At 47.5% G+C, this 21,479-nt stretch overlaps 1 protein-coding gene across 11 annotated transcripts in view; it reads left to right on the top strand.

Annotated features, from left to right (window-relative positions):
* LOC102534891 (leucine-rich repeat-containing protein 37A2) overlaps positions 1-21,479 on the top strand; it is a 95,329-nt gene that overhangs the window by 24,941 nt on the left and 48,909 nt on the right. For 3 of the 11 annotated variants that reach the window (XM_072938906.1, XM_072938908.1, XM_072938913.1), the window contains exons 3-5: positions 13,586-13,733; positions 14,081-17,327; positions 19,643-19,714. In XM_072938906.1, coding sequence (XP_072795007.1) covers positions 13,586-13,733; positions 14,081-17,327; positions 19,643-19,714 — 3,467 coding nt within the window. The other 8 variants (XM_072938915.1, XM_072938914.1, XM_072938911.1 and 5 more) reach the window with 8 other exon arrangements.

A 21,479-nucleotide genomic window follows, 5' to 3' on the forward strand; every position in this document is an offset into this window, starting at 1 on the left:
GTTCCCTGATTGGAAACATAGGTCAGGAATCCCCGAATTGGAGGGGAGAAATGTGAAATAAACCTCTGAGTGTATGTGTGAGTGTGTGTGTGTGTGTGTGTGCAGCCCAACCCACTTGCCCTTCAGGTTCAAGTCTGTAGCTCCACCGCGCTCTGCTACGGAGTTTGAATGAGTCCCAACCTACGGTTCCGTGGTGACCTCATATGGCTCAGGGCAGTATCAACCCTTCGGGGTATCAATTGGAGTCAGCAGATTATACTGACTCGCCAAAGCTAAGAGGCACCTTTGTCCCTGAGAGGGGAGTGACCAGGCGGATGCAGCGAAAGTCCGTCCCTTTGTCTTGTCTGCTACACCGGCAGAGGGTGGCCACACAGGGAGGGAAGGGGATGTAGGTCATCCCACGAATAAGCAACCCCTGTGCCCTCAGGGACTAGGACGAGACTTCTTTGAAAAAGTTTCGGACACGACCATATCGTTGGACCTCCGAGATACCTTGTGGCGATTAGTGAGCCAGCCCCAGTACTGCCTCTTCTGTCTGATGCTGAGACCTCAAGAGCTGAGCCAGGGAAGGCTTCCCTAGGACTGGCTGCACCGCTCCTTGGAGGCCCCCTTTTTCGTCCACTCGTTTTGTCACTGGCCTGCCATCTCAGCCCCATTCTTCGTCAGTTCAGGCTATAGAGAGGGTTTTGTATGAGGACCCCTGAAATTTGTCCAAGCCTTAGACTACATCAGAGATTTCTTTCCTGGGAGAAACCCCGACTCATTGGCAACGCTTGCAGCCAAGCAGGTATTAGGCCCTGTGAGGCAGTGGGACTTTGGGGAGCTCCACTGTTTCAAGGAGTGGAGGAAACAGCGAGACTGGGGTCACCATCTGCGGCGCCGAAAGCAGACCCACGCCTATAGACCGTAAAATCTGTCAGATAACAATGGGTGCCTCAAAGTCAAAGCCAACTGTTCTGGACTGTATGATTAAAATTTTCAAAAAGGGCTTCTCAGGAGACTATGGAGTTAAATTGACACCAGGAAAATTGTGCACACGGTGCGAGCTAGAATGGCCCACGTTTGGAGTGGGATGGCCCTCAGAAGGCACACTTGACCTGCCAGCTGTCCGGGCTGTATGCCGAGTAATCACTGGGACCCCAGGGCACCCCAGCCAATTCCCATATATTGACTCTTGGCTGACGATTGCCCAAACCGTGCCTCCATGGGTCCAGTTCTATGCAAATGGTCAAGGACAGCGTAGGATTCTCATGGCCCAAACACTGAAGGTGAAAAAGGAAGATACGATGAAGCCGATCTTTCAGGAGGACCCTGAAGAAGAGCCATTGATGCCCCCAACATATGTCCCCTCTGCTACGGCTCCACCACAGCTGCCCCTACCAGATAGTCCACCTCCGTCTGTGTCCCCACTGTCACAACTCCTGGTTCCAAGCCAGGAGCCCGTAGGGAGGAGACTCCGCTTGGCCCAGCAAGTCACACAGCCAGCGGCTGCCCTCCAGATGCCTCTTCGGGAGGCCCAAGGGCCCCAACAAGTAAACGATGATGGCTCTGTGCACCCTGGCCGCGCCATCTTACACTACCAGCCTTTCAGTATGACGGACCTCTTAAACTGGCTACACCACACTCTGCCCTATTCAGAGAAACCTCAGGCCATGACTAACCTCCTAGACTCTATCTTCCAGACCCACTAACCAACCTGGGATGACATCCGTCAGCTGCTCCTAACACTCTTCAACAATGAAGAAAGAAAGTATATCCTGACAGAAACCAGAAAGTGGCTACAAGGGCGAGCCCCGGCAGGGACTCTAGACACAGAAAGATGGGCCCAAGATGCGGCCCCTGAAACGAGACCAAACTGAGACTTTAACACCCAAGCCAAATAAGAGACTCTGTGTGAATATTGGAGTGCCCTCCTATATGGGTTGCGAGCCAGGGCGAAGAAGCCAACCAACGTATCCAAGACCACCACAGTGATCCAAAAGCCAAATGAGTCCCCCACAGACTTCTGTGAGAGGCTGTGTGAAGCTTTTCGGATCTACACCCCATTTGACCCTGAGGCCCCTGAAAACCAGCAAATGATCAATGCTGCTTTTGTGGCCCAGTCTTACACTGACATCCACCAAAAACTCCAAAAGCTGGAAGGTTTTGCTGGAAAGAATTCTATTCAACTGCTGGAGATGGCCAACAAGGTCTTCATAAACCGCGACCACGAAGCCCAACGAGAAGCTGACAGATGGATGAGACAGAAAGCATCCTGTTGGCAGTGGCACTAGGGAGCCCCAACCCAAACCAGCATCCCACCCCACCACAGAGGGGGTGACTGTGTGTGAGGGCCCAACTGAGGCAGGACCAATGCGCATACTACAAGGAGGTTGATCACTGGAAAAATGAGTGTCCTCATCGTGGAGAGGCAAAGAATCCTCCGAAGAGAAAGCCCTTGGCCAGTGAAGGAAAGTACCGACCCAAGCCCCATCCGAGGACCCTCACTGGATTGGCAGGGTTGGACTCAGACTAGGGGGGACCAGGCTCTCTACTCCTGGGCCCTTGGGAGCCCACGGTTGAGATGTTGGTGGGGGGCCAACCGAGGACATTTATGGTGGACATGGCGTGGAACATTTGGTGGTGACCAAATCTGTGGCCCCCTTGACTGAGAAAAATACAACTATTGTGGGGGCCACTGGGGACCAGGCCGCTCACCCATCTTGCTGTCCTCAATCATGCCAGCTGGGAGGACATCTGGTGACTCATGAATTTCTATACCTACCAGAGTGTCCCATCCCCCTTTTGGGAAGAGACTTACTACAAAAACTGGGGGCTCAGATAACGTTCTCTCCTGGAAAATAAATGCATCTGACTCTGAGAGGGAAAGACGCTTTGCTTATGATGGTGACCGTGACCCAAGAAGAAGAATAGTGCCTATACCAAACAGAAAGCACTCAGACGAACACTGACTGTCTGCTGAAGGAATTCCCTTCCATCTGGGCAAAAGGAGGACTCCCTGGATTGGCCCAGAACCATGCACTGCTGGTAATAGACCTATGACCGGGTGCAACCCCGGCGAGGTTGCGACAGTACCCCACACCCAGGGAAGCCCGCCTGGAAATTCAGAAGCACATCCAGCACTTGCACAACAAGGGAATTCTCATAGAGTACCAATCTCCATGGAATATGCCCCTTCTGCCCATCAAAAAGGCGGAAGGAAAAGACTATAGGCCAGTGCAGGATTTGTGAGTAGTCAACAGTGCTATGATACATCCGGTAGTCCTGTACGCATACACTCCTCTGAGCCTCCTACCGGCCCAAGTCAAATGGTTCACCTGCCTAGATCTCAAAGATGCTTTCTTCTGCCTCAGGCTGGCACCGGCCAGTCAACCAATACTTGCCTTCAAGTGGGAGGACCTCTACACGGGCAGGAAAACTGAGTTGACCTGGACTCGCCTACCACAGGGTTTTAAAAACTCCCCTACCTTGTTTGGGGAAGCACTGGCTATGGACTTGACTGCTTTCCCTGGAGAAGCTCTAAACTGCACCCTGCTTCAGTATGTGGAAGACCTGTTATTGGCCAGCCCCAATCAAGAAGACTGTTGGAAGGGAACCCGGGCCCTCTTAGCCTTGCTATTGGACACTGGCTATAAAGTCTCTTGGAAGAAGGCACAGATCTGTAAAAAGACAGTCAGGTATCTTGGGTTCATTGTCTCAGAAGGATATCAGATTTTGGGCCCAGAGTGGAAACAAGCCATTTGTGCTATATCTCAGCCAGGCACCAAGAAAGAGGTCCAAGGATTCCTGGGGGCAGCAGAGTTCTGCCAAATCTGGATCCCTGGTTTCTCAAACATAGCCAAGCCCCTGTACGATGCCACCGTAGGATCTGGGAAGGAACCCTTGGACTGGGGACCCAAGCAGGAAGAAGCATTTGATGAGATCAAAGGACTGCTGACCAGGGCCCCAGCCCTAGAACTACCAAATGTGATGAGAGAATTCAACTTGTTCATCCATGAAAAGAATCACACAGCCCTAGGGGTCCTCACCCAAACAGTAGGGCCACGGCAGCGGCCCGTGGCCTGTTTATCAAAGCGCTTGGACCCAGTGGCATCAGGATGGCCACCATGCTTACGGGCGTTGGCTGTGACAGTAACCCTAGTCAAGGAGGCAGACAAGCTCACTCTTGGGCAGGTTATCAATGTAAAGTTTCTGCATGCAGTCATTGCCCAGATGAACAGCCAGGGGCATCAGTGGCTGACCAACACTAAGATGACACATTACCAAAGGCTCCTTTGTGAAAATCCCAGGATCCGCCTGGAGACGGTGCAAACCTTGAACTCAGCCACCTTCCTGCCTGAGGGAGAAGGCCCACTTGACCACCACTGTGAGGAGATAATAGAGGACGTATACTCAAGCAGGCCTGATCTGTCTGATATTCTGCTCCAGAATCCTTAACTTGAAATTTTTACAGACGGGAGTAGCTACGTGCAAGATAGACAACGTAGGGCAGGATATACGGTGACCACGGCACACGGGATAATAAAGGCTGAACCTCTACCACAGGGCTGGCTGGCACAGAGGGCAGAAATATGGGCACTCATCCAGGCGTTGTGAAAGGGAAAAGGAAAGCGGGTCAACATTTACACGGACTCTAAGTATGCTTTCGCTACCCTGCATATACACAGTGCCATATATAAAGAAAGGGGTCTGTTAACAGCCGGGGGAAAAGAGATCAAAAGTAAAGATGAGATACTACAACTGTTAGAGGCAGTTTGGGAGCCCACAGAGGTGTCGGTTATCCACTGCAAAGGACACCAAAAGGGAGATGATCCCGTAAGCAGAGGAAACCGACTAGCAGACAAGGCTATGCAAGAAGCAGCAAGTCAATCGGGCCACGCCAGAGATTCTGGGACCATCGCGAAGGTTCTGCTAGCACCCAAACTGCCAACACCTCCGAGATACAGCTGAGAGGAAGACCTATGGACCAGGACTGAAGAAGGAACCAAAGGAAAGGAAGGATGGTGGGTGATGCCTGACAAACGGATATACATACTTGAACAATTAGCCCATCAGGTGGTCCTTAAGCCATGTGGACTCAACCATCTGGGAAAGACTGCCTTAGAGGCCCTGCTGGAGTGGTACTGTCTGATCGCTCGACTTCCATCCCTCTGTGCCTTGGTCTCACAGCGCTGCCTCATATGTGCCCAGAACAATGCAAAACAGGGGCCAACTGGGCCAAGGGGAATCCAGCCCTGTAGCCAGGCTCCTTTTGCAGATATGGAAGTGGATTTCACAGAAATAGGGCCTAGCAGAGGACACAAATACTTGCTGGGTTTTGTCTGCACCTTTTCAGGATGGGTAGAAGCATATCTGACACAGACTGAAAAGGCAAGAGAGGTAAGAAAGGCCTTACTCAGAGACATTACTCCCAGATTCGGGATGCCATTGACCGTAGGGTCAGACAATGGACCTGCGTTTGTGGTAGAGATAGTGTAACAAGTGGCAAAAGCACTAAACATCCACTGGAGTCTACATGTGGCCTACAAACCCCAGAGTTCAGGGACAGTAGAACACATGAACTGAACCCTAAAGCACATTATAGCAAAATTCAGTCAGGAAACTCAACTACCTTGGACTGACATTTTGCCCCTGGCCTTCCTGCAGGTATGCTGTGCCCCACGAGCCAAGATAGGGTTCTCCCCTTTTGAAATCTTGTATAGGAGATCCCCTCCCCTGAGTAGACTAGGAGAAAATGTTAAGGAAGTGGGAAGCTTAAAACTTCATAAGCAAATACAGGGCCTCAGAAAGACCATACGAGAAGTCCATAGATGGGTAACTGACAGGATCCCAGTCTCACTGGGAACAGAGCTACACCCATACAAACCTGGGGACCAAGTCTGGGTAAAAGATTGGAAAAAGGAGTCTCTCAAACCCACTTGGAAGTGTCCCAACCCAGTTATATTAACCACCCCAACAGCTCTCAAGGTTGCAGGAATCATCCTGTGGATTCACCACACCAGGGTGAAGAGGACAGCCCCGCCTCAAGACAAGGACGTCTGGAAAATCAACCAGGTTCCCAGAGAGCCAGTTAGGTTCAAGATCCAGAAACGCCTGCTACACGTGCTGGAGAACACCGAGCCCTGCTCTGGCCACACCTGGAAGCTGGCTAGTCAACACACAGCAGAAGCTTGTGGTAGTCACCGAGGACAAGCTGAGACAGATGAATCAATATGCCCCTTTTAATAGGAATCCCAACTGTGATGACCTGACTTTGCCACCCCTTGCTTCTCTTCTTTTTAAAGTTCTGTAGGTAGGTAGTGGTAACTACCTAGTACTCTAGTCTTCCGTGGGAGTTTGAAAATGAAGCCAGCTTCTATAAAGACATCTGCACCACTTGATCCTGTAAACTCACCAGTTGGACTCTACCCTAAAAATACACTTAACAGAAGCATTAAACTTGGGAGACCTCGAGGCTGCGGGGCTAGGGGACGGGAACTAAAGGCAAGACCCGCCTGAGTTGGAGGGGCGAATGAGCGGTCAGAGCACCGCCGAGCTGGCCCAGCCCCTCTCAAGCGACCTATTGGAAGGAAGGAAGGAAGGAAAGGAAAGCAAAGCAAAGCAGGCGCGGGCGCTCCTTGCGCAGGCGCGGGCGCTCCTTGCGCAGGCGCAGTGACTACTAGTGGGATGGCGGAGTTGGTGTCTTTTGTGGTTCTCACCCAGAGTGACAAAACCTTGCTGCTGTGGGAGCTGAGCTGTGGACCCAGGACCGAGGCCTTGCAGGCGAGCTGGTCAGGGTGGAGGGGAGGGATGGAGAAAGCCGCCCTTGCCCCAATAACTGGCAGTCCCGGGCCAGGTGATTCCTCCCTCCTCAAGACCCTGGCTCCGCAAGGTGACTCCCCACCCAAGCCTCGCGCTGCCAGGTGATCCCTGCACTTCAGGGGATTATAAATTGGTGATGAGGAAAGATACACAAACGAATGAAAAATAATGCTTTGGCGGACGGGGGAGGGGAGGCGGCCGTGGTTCAGCTCGGGGCTCTCAGACCCCACGTACGTGCGCGCGCTGGTCCGTCTGCCGGCTCGGGGCCAGAGGTCAGCTCGGCGCTGAGCTGTGGGCCCTGGGCCCGGAAAAGCTCGGGGCTGCGCCGGCAGCCAGGGCGCACCGGGCCAGAGCCGTTACCCGCAGGCGCTGCGAGGGAGGGAGGGAGCGAGCCAGTGATCAGGGAAGGGAGGGGGTCGCACGCGTCCCGCGCCCCGCCTGCCGCGTCCGCCTGGCTCCACGCGGGAGGAGGGAGAGGGAGGGGGCGGCCCCGATAGCCCCGGTGCCACGCGCCTGTTGCTGCGGATGCTGACAAGCCGGCGGCGGTCGGAACGGCGGCACTGCTGCTGAGGCGTGCGCCCTTGTCAGGTCCCCACCACCACCATGTGCTGGACCATGTACCGAACCCACAGGTCCCGGGTGTCCGCGTCTGACGCTGCCTCCCGTGGCCTCGGCATGTTCGGTCAGTAGCGCCTGGGCCCTGGGACTGCAGGGGTCAAGGGATTGGGGTACTGAGTGCGGAGTAAGTGTGAAGGGGTATGAGGAAGAGAATGGTGGAGGCAGAGTAAAGGGGAAAGTTACAGAGCTCCGCTGGGCCAAGTGGTTAGTGGTGGCTGGTGGGAGTGTAGCAGAGTGATGGGAGTGCAGATTGGGGAGTAACTGGGGACAGCTGTGTTGTTTAGGTGCTGGGTGGAACAGGTCTGTTGCCATTGGAGGCGAGGGGTGCAGAGTAGCTGGCTTCATAGCGTGAATTAGAATAGGAGCAGGGTGAGACCTGGTGTGGAATAGAGAGGGGGAAGGGGCCAGGGGCTGTGTTTGAGTAGTGGGACTAAGGACAGGTCTTGAAAACTGAGCCAGGCACTGTTTGCTCAGAACAGAGTGATGTATTTGTGGTGTTCTTTACAGAGAGGGAGAAACCCAGGAACCTGAGGGGAGTGCCCTGGAGAGGTGTTCAGGAAGGGCAGGACCGAAGGATTGTTCCCCCATTGTCTCCTGGGCCCCTTCTTCCCCACCCAGCAGAAGATGAGGCGGCTCTGGTGAGAAAGGTCTTTGTGAAGAGAGGGGCAGGTCCAGGTCTCTAGGGGCTGTTACAGTTTTGGAGGGCCCAGCAGGCTTTTGGGGCTCCAGTGCCCCAGTGGTAGGGGATGGGATTGTCCTGGTGTCTTGAGTCCCTTCCAGTGTTGGCTGCTTTGTTCCTCTCCTGTTGCCTCGATGTCTACTTTTTCTTTTGTCAACACCTTACAGAATCAGGTCTTGAGGCCAGTGTCTCACACAGGGGCTCCCCTAGGCCAGCCTTCTGAAGGCATGGGCTGGGATGGGGTGGGGAGGATCAGCCCAAGTCAGATTGATCTAGATCAGGGGGAAGCATAGAATGATGGGGACCAGGGCTAGGGCGGCTCCCTTCTCTCTTCATGGTCTTCCTCTAGCAGGGGCTCCTCTGCTTGTTCCGCTTCCCCCAGGGAGCCCGCAGTGAGAAGGAAGCCCACTCCCAGCCTGGGCCAGCCCCAGGAGTCCAGCCAGGGGTGGGACCCAGCCTAAAGCTGGCTCTCCTACCACCTAGCTGTTGGAGCAGGAGATTGGACACCTAGGACTGGTCCCTTGGTGAGGGAAGAACCATCCTGTGCGTATCCTCAAGGAAACACCTGGCACTGTTGCCTTCCCTGGGCAGAGAGTTGTAATGTTTTTTCTTGTCTACCTCTTTGTCTGTGCCCTTTTTTTTTTTTTTGGAGGAGTTGACTGCATCTTCCCATCTTTTGGGCAAGAAGCCTGGATGAAAAAAAAAAAAGGATAATGCTTTGACTTTATTTGTATTTAAATTTTTATGAATATACTTCTACACTACATCCTATCTAAAATTGAAATAGAGATATAAGGAAGAACTAGCAATGTAAGAGATCCACAGTAATGTGTGAGAGCTAACGAGATATTTATACTCTCAAAGAAGCTTGCTAATGCAGATGATGCTAAAAGAGTGCTAATTCTTTTAGTTGTTTATGAAATGTATAGAGGTATGTGTGTTCCTTCTTCTCACAGGGGTTAGTAACTTGGGGAGCAGGGCCGCTACAGATTCAGGTCCTACTTCAGTGGCAGGTCCATCTTATCTCCTCTTGAGGTCATATTCTCAGGCAGGAGCTACAGGATGACAGGACTAAAACGATTTACTTCCTTTGCTTACCCACAAGCCTGTAAGAGGCTTCTGCAGGACTTCCTTGGTTGCTTTCATCATCACCTTCACCACCAGAGGTCAAGGAAACCTTCTGATTAATCAGGGGCCCTGGAAGTGATACAGGAAAGTACTGATTTAAAACTAATAGCATTTATTTAGGGCTTCCTATGAACTCAATGCTTATTAAACTGTGGTCCTATTTAACCTTCATAACCTCTCTTATGAAATTGGCATTGATAAATCTCAGGTGTATCCAAAATAAGTCTCTGTGTCAAGTTGTGATATTTTTAGCTCTCTTATGTCTTTAGGTTCGTCTGGGCACCAGACATAAGGCAGTTCAACCTAATGCCCTTGCCCTGAGCAGCTCCAGATGCCTGAAATTGGCCAGTTACTACTTTGGATTCAATGGATGATCAAAAAGGGTCATAAAGATAAACTGTAACCAGACTCCGTTTTATTCTTAAACCAGACTCCTTTCAACATTGAAATCCTAGATTTCAGAGAGACGACTAGAGCTGGATTGTGGGGAATATGAGAGACCTCCAAGTGGAAGTATCTGAGCATTGACCTGCCATGTAGAATTAATGATAATCTCAATGACTTAGTGGTGGTGGTCATAATTTTCTCCAGTATGTGTATGGTATATAATAAAAAACAGTTGCCCATATCTAGTAATTCATTTGCAAGTCTTCCTTGATTTTGAAGCAACAGGACACCTCAACTATTAACTGGGCTTGCTGGAGTTTACTTTTTACTTCTAATAACAAAATATTTTGAACTCTTGCCTTTAATTCAAAGTCCTGGGTACGGGCATAACTCAGTGGTAGAGCATGTGCTTAGTGTGCATGAGGTCCTGGGTTTAATCCCCAGTACCTCCATTAAAAAAGCCAAAAAACAAAAAAACTCACCACCAAAATTCTACCAGCTTCAGGATCTTTTTGACCTTGAAGAAAGGAAAAATGAAGATGTTGTGGCACCACATCAGAAGCAAAGCCTGGAGTTCTGTGCTTTAGAGGTGGTGTTGCCATCCTATGAGTGCAGGAGTCCTGGAGCTGGCATGGCCGAGGAACCCTTGGACAAGCTGGAGAAAGGTCTGTTTTCCAGTGTGGTGGGTAGTGAGGGGATGGGATTTCTCCTTTTTCCTTTCTTCCTAAAACCCTTTTTTTCCAGATACCTCATCACCGTGGCTAAGCAACTAAAGCCCTGGGCAGAGTTTTTCTGCCTTGCAGTATAGGTTCTTATCTTAGGCGATGCCTGACAGAACCTTTGACTTTAAAATTTTAGAGCTGACTGCCTGTCAAGAAGCTAAGGAAGAGGGAAAAAATTTTTTTTTCCATTTTTGGTTAATAATTTGTTTTGTGCTAAAATAGTCCTTTCCAATAGATTTCTTGTAGCCTTCAGTTATCCCAAGAAAATCATCATCTAAAGATTTAAACTCTTGTGTAAATGTTCAGTCCTTTGCCTCCTATACAAGGACTTGAGTGGATAAAGTCAAATGTAGATCCCTAGAAAGGTTTTTCCAGCTGGTACTGAGTTTTTTCCTAGAACCCATGGCAGTCCTTCCTGTGAAGGTTGACTTCCCTGGTCACCAGGCAGAATCTTCATCAGCTGTCAACTTTTGATTAACAACCTTTAAGAACCAAACTAAATGTCCGGGTTGTTTGTCTGTTCCTAATATGCTGAAGGTATTCCTTACATGCACTCACAACTCCTTAGACCGGAAAGCCTTATGACTCTAGTTTGCCTTGAGGGAAGTTTTATTGTCCAAAAGGTACATGGGCCAGTTTCTGCCAGTAGTGTTCAAATGCGCTCTCTCTCACTCTCTTTCTCTCTCTCGCTCGCTCTCTCTCTCCAAAGCTTTGTTCATTGTATCTGACGGAATTTTGGTCCCAAGGAGGAGACACTTGCCTTGCTTCTAATAGGAAGTATCTGTTATAGTCCAATGGTGTCCATCCCAGGTTTGAACTCACTTTGACCCCCACCTAATGCCATACTATTTAATCACATTATGATTGAACATTTTTGTTTCTGATAGCTTTTACTTCCTGTGTCATTATTTCTCAGTTCTTATTTCTAAGATCATAAAGTTTTTTGAACCAAGCAAAGTTGGTACTTCTTACATACATTTTCACAAATATTTGTGATAAAAACTGAAGTGTCAGATGAGGGAACTGCTAGGAAAATGCTCTTATTTTCTGCTTTTAGAAATCAAAAGAATGTCTAATTATTGGGTGCTACCGTTGTATATGGGAAGTTTTAGAACAAGAAAACTTCTGAACTTACCCTTGTTAACTCTATTTCAGGAAGCGGTAAAATGGCTGTGGTGCACAGACCCTTTGAAGAGATCACAGATTCTAGGACTGAAGAGGAAGTACAGGATTTAATCCAATTGTGAGGAGATAAAAACTCGAGGGGCACACAGCCAGTGTCTCCGGAATTCAAAACAACCAGCAGGATTTGAAAGACTTTGGCGTGTCCACTCAGCTCTGTCATCCTTAGGGAAATGTGAAACTCTGAAACTGCTTTTGAGGCAGGGGATTTCTGGGGCTTTTCCTGAAGTCCTGACCCTTGGCTCTGACCGCTTATTTGAAATTTGGAGAGCAGGACTGAGGGCCATCAGTGTGCTTCTACAGTTGTGGACACAGGAGAAGATACAGGCCTTTTCAAACTCCCCTCAAGCAGAATCCCAGGCATTTAGGAACCAAGTAACTATGGCCGTAAGTGGGATTATGCTGCAGCATTTGATAAGTATGAATGCCTTTCAAGTAAGTTGTGTTGTTACCCAGACCTCAGCATCTCGTATATATCTTAGGTGAAATATTTTGCTGAAAAACCTTTCTATAAATTAATTATATGGATGCCCTGAATTAGGGATTAAGTTGTCAAAGTAATTTCTAAAAGAAAATATTAATATACTGCATGTAAGTTTTTTTTAAGGAGTAAAAATGTGTTTCATGTCATTGAGAACTTAATTTGCAGCTAGATTTCTAATTATTTAACTCACCCCAGCATTGCCAAATTTGTTATGAAGGGAAGAAAGTAGAGAAAGAAAAGATGGTTACATTTTGAAAAAGTATTTGAAGTTTTTTCTGCACAAGATAATTATTTTAATCCAATTTATATCAAATTATTTTGAATTCAGTTTAAATCAGGGGCACTTCAGTCATATTCATGTTTGGACTTTAAGAAATCTAGCTTCTTGTGCAATGTGAGAGGAAGGGATTCAGTATCGATGCTAAAGTTTTCAGAAAGCTGATTATAACAACAGACCCATTCCTCATTGGCCTATCTTGGAATCAATTCCATTTAAAAGCCATTATGTGCTTGACACTGGGAATAAGATGAAGCTCCTTCTCCATGGAGTTTAGTGACCAGAGGGTGTGCCAGACAATTTAAAAGGACTGAAATGAAAGAGATTATTATAAGGGCTGTGAAGGAAGTAAACTTGGTACTAGTTGCAGTATTTCAAGAAAATTATTTAACATGCTGACTATTTTTTAGAAGGAGGAGGTAATTAGGTTTTTATTTAGTTACTTATATTCTGTTTCTTAAAAAAATATTTTTATTGAAATATAGTCAGTTTACAGTGTTGTGCCAGTTTCTGGTGTACAGCACAATACTTCATTCATATAGGGACATAACATATATTCGTTTTCATATTCTTTTTAACCATAAGTTACTAGAAGATACTGAATATAGTTCCCTGTGCTGTACAGTATAAACTTGTTTATCTATTTTCTATATAGTACTTAGTATCTGTAAATCTCCAGCTCTCAATTTATCCCTTCCCACCCCCTTCCCCACTGTTTATTTATTTTTAATAGAGATACTGGGGATTGAATCCAGGACCTTGTGTGTGCTAGGTACACACTAATCATGGAGCTATACCTCCCCCGAACACGCTGACTTTAACATCTTAGGTGTCTTCCCTGTGTGTGCACCCAGGGTAGACCTCTGAAAAGGGGCATTGTAATTGTTTCTAGACTAATGGCTGTGCTGAAACAAGGTGGGATGGGGAAATTCTCCCACACTAACGTAAAGGGCTGTTCGCTTGGTTTCTGACTCTCTTTCCCAGAATGAATTGCTCACCCGCTCCAGCACCCTTCCTGCAGAAATTTTGGAGTCATCACTGATTCAGTGGTAACCCCTAATAATAGAGTGGTGAAGTTTATAATCAGACATCGATCCTGAGAGTTTAGAGGACATGACAACATTTTAGAATAACTAACTGTAAAGTGTATTCCCATCCTGCCACCATAACTGATGCTCATTTTGTAGGTCAGCTACTTTTCTTGGAAGCAGTGTGGCCAAGGAGAGAGAGAATGTCTCTCAGATGTCAGCTTTGAGGAGGAGGAGTTCAGATGGCCAGAACTGAACTAGCACTTTTGAATTTCCCAGAAGGCTGGGCCCTGTGACTTCCTTGGGAAGCTCTGCACCACCTCACCCCCACCCCTGCACGGCTGGAGTCCAGGGCCACTCTGGTCTGCAAACCAAATCCTGCCTCGTTGTGCCGGGGGGCCAGGCCGGGATTGGAGAGAGGCAGGAGGTAAGTGTCACCTTTGCTGGGGGAAGGATGGCTTGGGCCCTGGGGAAAAGCCTCACTCTGGTTAAATCTCCCCTGTGACCTAATAGAGGAGGTGTCACTAAAGGGTGGTGCATGAGGCAGGGGAGGGGCGCATGTGTAGCCAGGCTGCCATTTCGCTTCGGTGTCTGTTCAGCGTTCCTAGCCATTGTCCTACTGGCCTGTGTCGCTGTGCCCGAATCGTTTTTGGATTATGCTTCGCCAGTATTTTTGGTTGCTGCAGCTCTTTGCTTGGCAACCACTCTGGCTTCTGGTCCAGGGATGGCCCCTGAGACGGTCCCTGGACTCTGTCCAGCTGACCCCCAACTCAGAGTTGGGGGACTTTAATTATGTCACGCAGACGTCAGCCGAGACATTGCTTCCATACCTGGACACAGATTCACATGGAGAGCTGTCTGCAAGGCTGTATCCAGATGTTGCTGTTCCACATCAAGATGGGAATGACAAGCTAACCCAGCATCAAAAGCTCCCAGAGGAGGTTCCAGTGCTAGACTGGGGTCAGAATCAGGCCCCAGCTCTGTCTCAACCTAAAGGTAATAACATGAAAGCTACAGACGTGGATCAAGATGAAGATCACCAGTCATTTCAAATACTTATTCCACCGCTAGGTAGTAAGAGTTCCAAACCAACAGAGTTTATTGTTTCACCCCCAAACCTGAAGAAAGATTTAGTTCAGCATCGACAACTTGCAAAAATTGTTATTGGAACTACAGGCCATGTGGGGAAAAAACCTCAGGATCTAGACAAACAGTTACAGAATGGTTATTTGGATTCCAGTATGGATATTGTTAATCCTGAGGAGAACCTACTTTTGGATCTTCTGGGAATCCCAGATCAGCCTCCAGAGCCCCTGGAAGAGGCTGAAATGCCCTCATCCCTGCAGGAGGCCCAAACTCATCATCCAGAGCCCACTGAGGAGGTTGACTCTTCACTCCAGCCAGAGGCTCCTGCTCAAAATTTGCAGACCCCTGAGAAGGGTGAATCTTTTCTGTCCCAGGCAGAGGCCCAGGCTCAGCGTCCAGAGACCACTGAAGAGATAGAACTACCTCCACTTCAGCAGGGGGCTCTGTCCCAGCCTTCAGAGGCCCCTGAGGAAGTAGGCGCTTCAGTCCCTCAGGCGGAGGGAGGAGTTCAGGAGGTTTTAGTTGAGCCATTAAGGCATCATAAGGTAAATATTCCCAACCGGAATGAAGCTCAGCAATCAAACCTGCACGGTGTCACTGTTAACCCTGTGGATCTGGCACTTACTATAACTCCAGAGGTCACTAGTGTGGTTGAAACTTCTCCAGTTCAGCAGGAGGTCCCTTCTCAGCCTCCAGAGAGCCCTGAGGAGGTAGAACCTCCAGTCCAGGAGGAAGCTCTGTCTCAGCCTCCAGAGAGCCCTGAGGAGGTGGAACCTCCTCCAGTCCAGGAGGAAGCTCTGTCTCAGCCTCCAGAGAGCCCCGAGGAGGTTGAATCTTTGCTCGAGCAGGAAGCCCAGGCTCAGCCTGCAGAGCGCCCTGAGTATGACTCTGCCCCCCTCCACCAAGAGTCCCCAACGCAAGTTCCAGGGTTCCCTGGTGAGAGTGTACCTCAGTTTCCAGTGAGTGATGAGGCAGCAGCTCGAGCTGGAAGTAAGTATCCAGCTCACTCCAACCCATCCAGTGTTACACTTAAACCGGTGGATTTGGAACTTACGGTCACTCCAGAGCCTGCGAAGGAAGGCGAGTTTACCACAGCCCAGCAGGAGGCCCTGCCTCAGCCTCTTGAGTATTCTGTGGAGGCAGAACCTTCTCCAACCCCGCAGGATGCCACAGGTCCGCCTCCAGAGCCTCCTGAGGAAGCTGAGCCTTCTCCAGGTGAACAGGGACAACCGGCTCAGCCTTATGAGCCTAATGAGGAAGTTGTACCCTTTTCAAACCAGCAGGAGAGCCCAGCTCAGCCCACAGAGCATCCTGAGGTAGTGAAACCAGCCACCCAGCAGGAGAGCCCAGCTCAGTCTCCAGCAGAGATAGAGCCTTCCGCAACCCAGCAGGAAAGCACAGCTCAGCGTCCAGAGTCTCCTGCTGAGGCCAAACCCTCTCCAGCTCATCCTCAAGAGCATGATGTGACAACAGCTTCTCGTCCAGGCCAGGATCAAACTCAGTCTCTGCAGAGGCCCAGTGTCACTGTTAAACCTGTGGACCTTGCACTCACCATAACTCCAGGGCCCACAAGTGAATCTGAAACCTCTCCGCCCCAACAAGAGGCCTCAGCTCAGTCTGCAGGGTCCCCTGCGCAGTTGGAACCCTTATTAGTCCAGCAGGAGGCTCCGGATCAGGCTCCAACCCCCTCGGGAAATGGTGAACCTTCTCCAGTCCAGCTTGAGCCCCCAACTCAGCCTCCAGAGACCTCTACAGCTGCCACAGCTCAACCTCCAATCCGTAACGAGGTGACGTTCTCACCTGCAGGTCCAGGTGAAGCTCAGCGTCCAGTGATGCCTGGTACCACAGGTAAACCCCTGGATCTGGCAGTTGTCATCACTCCAGAGCCTGCTAAGGAGGCTGAAAGTTCTTCAGAGCAGCAGGAGGGCTCTGCTCATTTTCCCGTTTCCCCCGAGCAGGCTGAGTTTTCTCCAATCCAGTCCAAGCCTCTTTCTCTGTCTACGGAGCCCCCTGGGAAGGCTGAATCTTCTCTAGGCCAACAAGAGACCGCAGCTCAGACTCCAGATCACCTCAAGGGGCCGGGGCTTTCTTTGGTCCCGGAGGAGGCCCCAGCTCAGCCTCCAGAGCCACCTAAAGAAGTTGAGATGACAGTTGGAACACCAGGACAGAATCAAGCTCAGCATTCCAACTCGCCCGGTGTCACTGATAAACCTTTGGACCTAGGGCTTACTATAACTTCAGAACCTACTACGGAGGCTGTACATTCCATATCTCCCCCTTCAAAACACCCTGAGATGACACTTGCCCCTTCAAGCATCACTCCAGTCTCAGTTCACACTGTGGACCTGGAAGTTACTGTAACTGGAGCATCCAGTGTGAACACTGAACCTTCTCAAACAAAGCAGGAGACCCCAACGCAGCCTCCTGAGCCACCTAAGGGGGTTGTCTCTCAATATCCACCCCATCAGGAGGTGACTGTTCCAACTCCAAGTAAGGGTCAGGGTCAACACCCAGCACCGCCGAGCGTTACACCTCATCACGTAGACCTGGAGCTCACCGTAACTCCAGAACCTGCTACAGAGGCTGGACATTCTGCAGTCCTCCAGAAGACTACAGCTCCTTCTCTTGAGGTGGCACTTGCACACCCAGACGTGACTCGAGTCACAGTTCCACCTGTAGACCAGGACGTTGCCGTAACTCGGCACCCAGGGTCACCGAAGACACCTGCTTCAACTGAGCCTTTGGTGGTGCCTTCTATAACATACACCTCAGGAAAGGAGCAACCGGAACAGAGCGCTCCCACAGTTGTAAACATCTGTGAGCTCTGCATCTGCAGTAATGAGACCTTGTCCTGCGTTGGTCTCAGCCCAAAGGAGAGGCTTCGCAGAGTGCCCGTGCCACAGCCCAGCAGCTACAATGGCACCTTGACTGTCCTGTAAGAATTGCTTTTCCTTGTTTTTCCTCTGCATCTTGCCTGACCTGGCAGCCTTTCTTTGAGGTCTTCCTGGGTCTTCCTCATCTCCCCAGCTCACGTTGACTGACTGTTTTTACCTTTTGTTTGTCTTATAAGTGATTTCTTATCTTCATTTGCCTTCTTACTATCATTCTGTCTTCTCCAGTCTTTTACTTATAACTGCCCTTATTCTTTTTCCTTCTCCATTTTTGACTTCATTATTTAATTTCTTAACATCTTATCTTCTCCCATTTTTGCTCCATCGTTGCAGCAACACATCCCTCTCCCCATCTCATTGGTGGTAATGCAAAAAAGTGGTTAAGAGTAGAGATTCTGGAGTCAGACTACCTGGGTTTGAATCCAGGTCTGCCATTTATTAGCTTTGTGACTCAGTTTCCTCATCTGGAAAATGGGGATTATCATAGTCACCATCTCATGGGATTATTGTGAGATTTAGATGAGTTAATACATGTAAAGCTTTTACATCAGTGCCTAGCATATATCTGAGTGTTAGCCATATTTATTATTCAATCCCTCAGTTATATCGAGAACTCATCTTTGCCCCCTGGATTTCTTTGTATAGCACCCATTTTATGCCCAACCCAAGGCTAAGTACTAGGGGAGCCACAGAAGTATGGCATTGTCTCCAGAACATGACAGTGATAGGTGGGAAGAAAGGGAATATGCCTTAAAAGAGAGGTGATGTGTAATTGAGTATTAAAAGATACAGAGAGGTGCTGTAATTAGCCAGAACCTGGAATCACTGGGGTGTGGAGGTCAGGGGAAACTGTATGGATAAGCTAAAATTTTCACTGGAACTTAAAGACTGGCTGTGATTTGTTAGAGTAAAACTAGGGAGTACAGTCTAGGGGAAGGTGTGGCTGCAGGAATCATCAGGATTTAAGAGATCAGTCTAGCTGTGAAGAACGGGGTTAGGCAGCAATGAAAGATAAGCTTATGAAAAACCTTGACTGTCACAAATGGGGGTTTGAAAAATACGCTGTAAGATACGGGGAGCCATTGAAAGTTTTCAAGGAAAAGAGAGAAATGATGAAAGAAGAAGCTTATTTTATTCCATATGTAGTGTGATCTAGAGAGGAAGGTTGGATTCAGGGAGACCAAACAGAATGCTGTAGCAAAACCTAGGAGGAAAGCGAGAACGGGCTGGATTAGCGTGGTTGTGACAGGAGTAGAAGGGAGATCCTGAGAGCACAACAAAGGGAAACCGACAAGGTTTAGTAACTGCCTAGAGTCGGGGGATGAGGTGTACAGGAAAGAGAAAAATCAAATATGTTGATGAGGAGAAGGATGGTGGTACAACAGGTGGACATACAGTTGGGAAGGAGAGCCAGTTTGAGGGAGATGAGTTCAGTTTTATTGATGAACATAAAGCTACCAGAAGGCTTCTGTTTGAGTGGAAATGTCCCGTAGGCAGGTGGACAGACAGGTATCTGTTTTAACTTATTTCTGATCCCCCTGAAAAATGTGCATATAAAAACTAAATAATTGTTGCTGAGGAAAGAGGACAAAGCTAAAGGTAAAAAGATTCAAAGCCATCCACACTTAGTGGTTGATACTGAACCTCAGGCATTTAACAGCTTCTTTTAAACATGTAATTCATGGATACATTCTCACTGTTTAAAAGAAAGTGTCATAGAAGTATTACAGGCTAAAATGTGAAATTCTCTCCCCACCCTCCCTCCCACCCATAAGATAACTGTTACCATTTTGATGTGTGTCCTTCCTTCCAGGCTCTTTCCTTTGCATTTTTCCCCCTAATGAGGTAATAACTTTACTCCTTGTTCAGTGATCTGTGCTTTTCCTTATGCAATATGTCTAAGAGGTATTTGCATTTTAATCTCTAATTTCTAACTGCCCTTATCCTTCCAATACCTGGAGAGAGTTAGAGGGCACTGGGCCAAAGCTTTGGTGTTACCTGGCATAAGGTTTCTTTATTTGCTGATAATGATACATTTTTATCATTGATTTGTAGGGGTCATTTTAGACACTTAAGTGATTTGGGGAGAAAAAAAACTTACATTTAAAATAATTGGCAATATATATCCAAGAAATTGGACAGATAGGAAGTTTAGGTTCTGAGGAGATGCCTCATTGCTTGCCAGTGGCCTCACATTATATTATGAATTGTGCCCACTGGGAAGCTGAGGAGCTGTGGGAGTTAGAAAGCTGGTCTTTTCTGCATTTGAGTATTCCCCACAAGGTTGTCATGATTCTTTCACTTACTCTCCTCATTCTCTTCCTACCTATTTAAGGTTATGAACTGTGTTTCTTCACAGAGATTTCCAAGGAAACTCTATTTCTTACATTAATGAAAATACTTGGAAGCCTTACCGGTGGACTGAGAAACTGTGAGTATATTCTCTCTAAATATGCATACAAAACACTAACTGCCTTGTCAGATTCTTCTTGGTCCAGAATTCCGAGGTCAACAGCTGTGTTAAAAGATATTTCTCCCTTCATATTCCAAACTAACCTATTGACTGAAATTCTATGTTTATTTAAAAATTCAACTTGGCAGGCCCTCATTCAGATAAGCAAGAACCAATTTAAACTTATTTTCCATTATACAAGTAATACATGATTATATTCTCAATTAAAAAAAAAAGAAATAACAGGTATAGTGAAAACCCTCCTTGTGCCTTAATCCCCCACTCACACAATTTTGAGTTTAGGAAAACAGTCCTTCCAGAATCTTTTCCATGTATTTGGCAACATACATATTTACAGGTAACAAAATAAGTTCGTTGTGTGACTTTCTTACCCTTTTTTACATAAATGATAACATCCTGCAACTTGATTCTTTAACTTCACGATACGTCTTAGATTTCTTTCCTTCCCAGTATGTAGAGGGTTGCCGTGTTCATTTAAACTCCTGCATAATATTCCATAGTATGGACGTATCAGTTTAATGATACCCCTATTGAAAGGTGTTTAGATTATGTCCAGTTTTCTTGTTACAAACATTGCTGCAATGAACATCCTTGTACATGCATCTTTGTGAGCCTGTCAGGTATTTCTGTAGAACAGATACCTAGAAATGGGATCCTTGGGGTGAAGACTATGTAGATACAAACTGTTAATTGCCCTCAAACAGGTCGTGCCAGTTTACACTCCAGTCAGCACTCCTTGACAGCCTTTGTTTCCCCACAGCCTTCCACTGCTGGATATTCTCCATGTTTTTGGCTGATCTGAAGGGTGAATAAAAGGGGTTCCATTTGAATTTGAATTTTTCTGAGTACCTGTGAATTTAAATATCTTTATATGTTTGCTGAACATTTGTATTTCATCTCTGAATTGTCTGCCCTTTACCACATTTTTCTGTTTTGTTTTGTTTTGTTTTTTAATTGATTTGTATGTAAGTCAGGTTAGATAACATAAGTGATTTTAGGGGAAAAATTACATTCAAAGCAATTAACTGGCATTTTTCATGGCAGTTTGTCTTATTTGTTCAACTAGAATAGACAAATCATAAATATGACTCCCAAATTAATAATAGAAGACGTAACAGTCATAGTAATCTAAAAATAGGGATTTCGACTACCCTTAAAGAGATGCCCCCTTAATCTGATACATTACTGATAAGAAAAAATGCTAGATCCAGGCAGTCTTTGTTTTTTAGTTTACAGATTTCTTAAATACTATATGTGGTTTATATTTCTCATGATAGTATTTAACTTAGAGATTTTATTTCCCAAGCTTGTTAGAAAAATGAAAGTCATTTGGCACAAGAAATAGATAATATTAGTTTTCTCTGGGAAGGAAAAGGGAATGGTAGACTGAGGGACAGAGGTAAGGGGAAAACTTTAGATCATGTACTATATATATATACCTTTGGAATTTTGAGCCATGTGACTATATATTACATATTAAGAAAATAAATTAAACTGATTTTTATAAAGCATGTGTTTCGGAGTTGATAAACTATGAGTGTGGTAAGGTTTGAAGATTTCTAAGTCAACTTGAGTTTTGTACCTTATAAGCAGAAGTTCCTAATTTCGGGTCAGTGGTTCCCGAGGGCAGGATTTCTTAATCTCCCACCCCCACCACATATATCTCTTTGGTGACCTGCAGAAGCTTATGTTCTTAGGATAATGTTATTAAATGTAAAATAAA

Source organism: Vicugna pacos, chromosome 16 (genome assembly GCF_048564905.1).
Source record: "Vicugna pacos chromosome 16, VicPac4, whole genome shotgun sequence".
Classification (NCBI taxonomy): Eukaryota; Metazoa; Chordata; class Mammalia; order Artiodactyla; family Camelidae; genus Vicugna; species Vicugna pacos.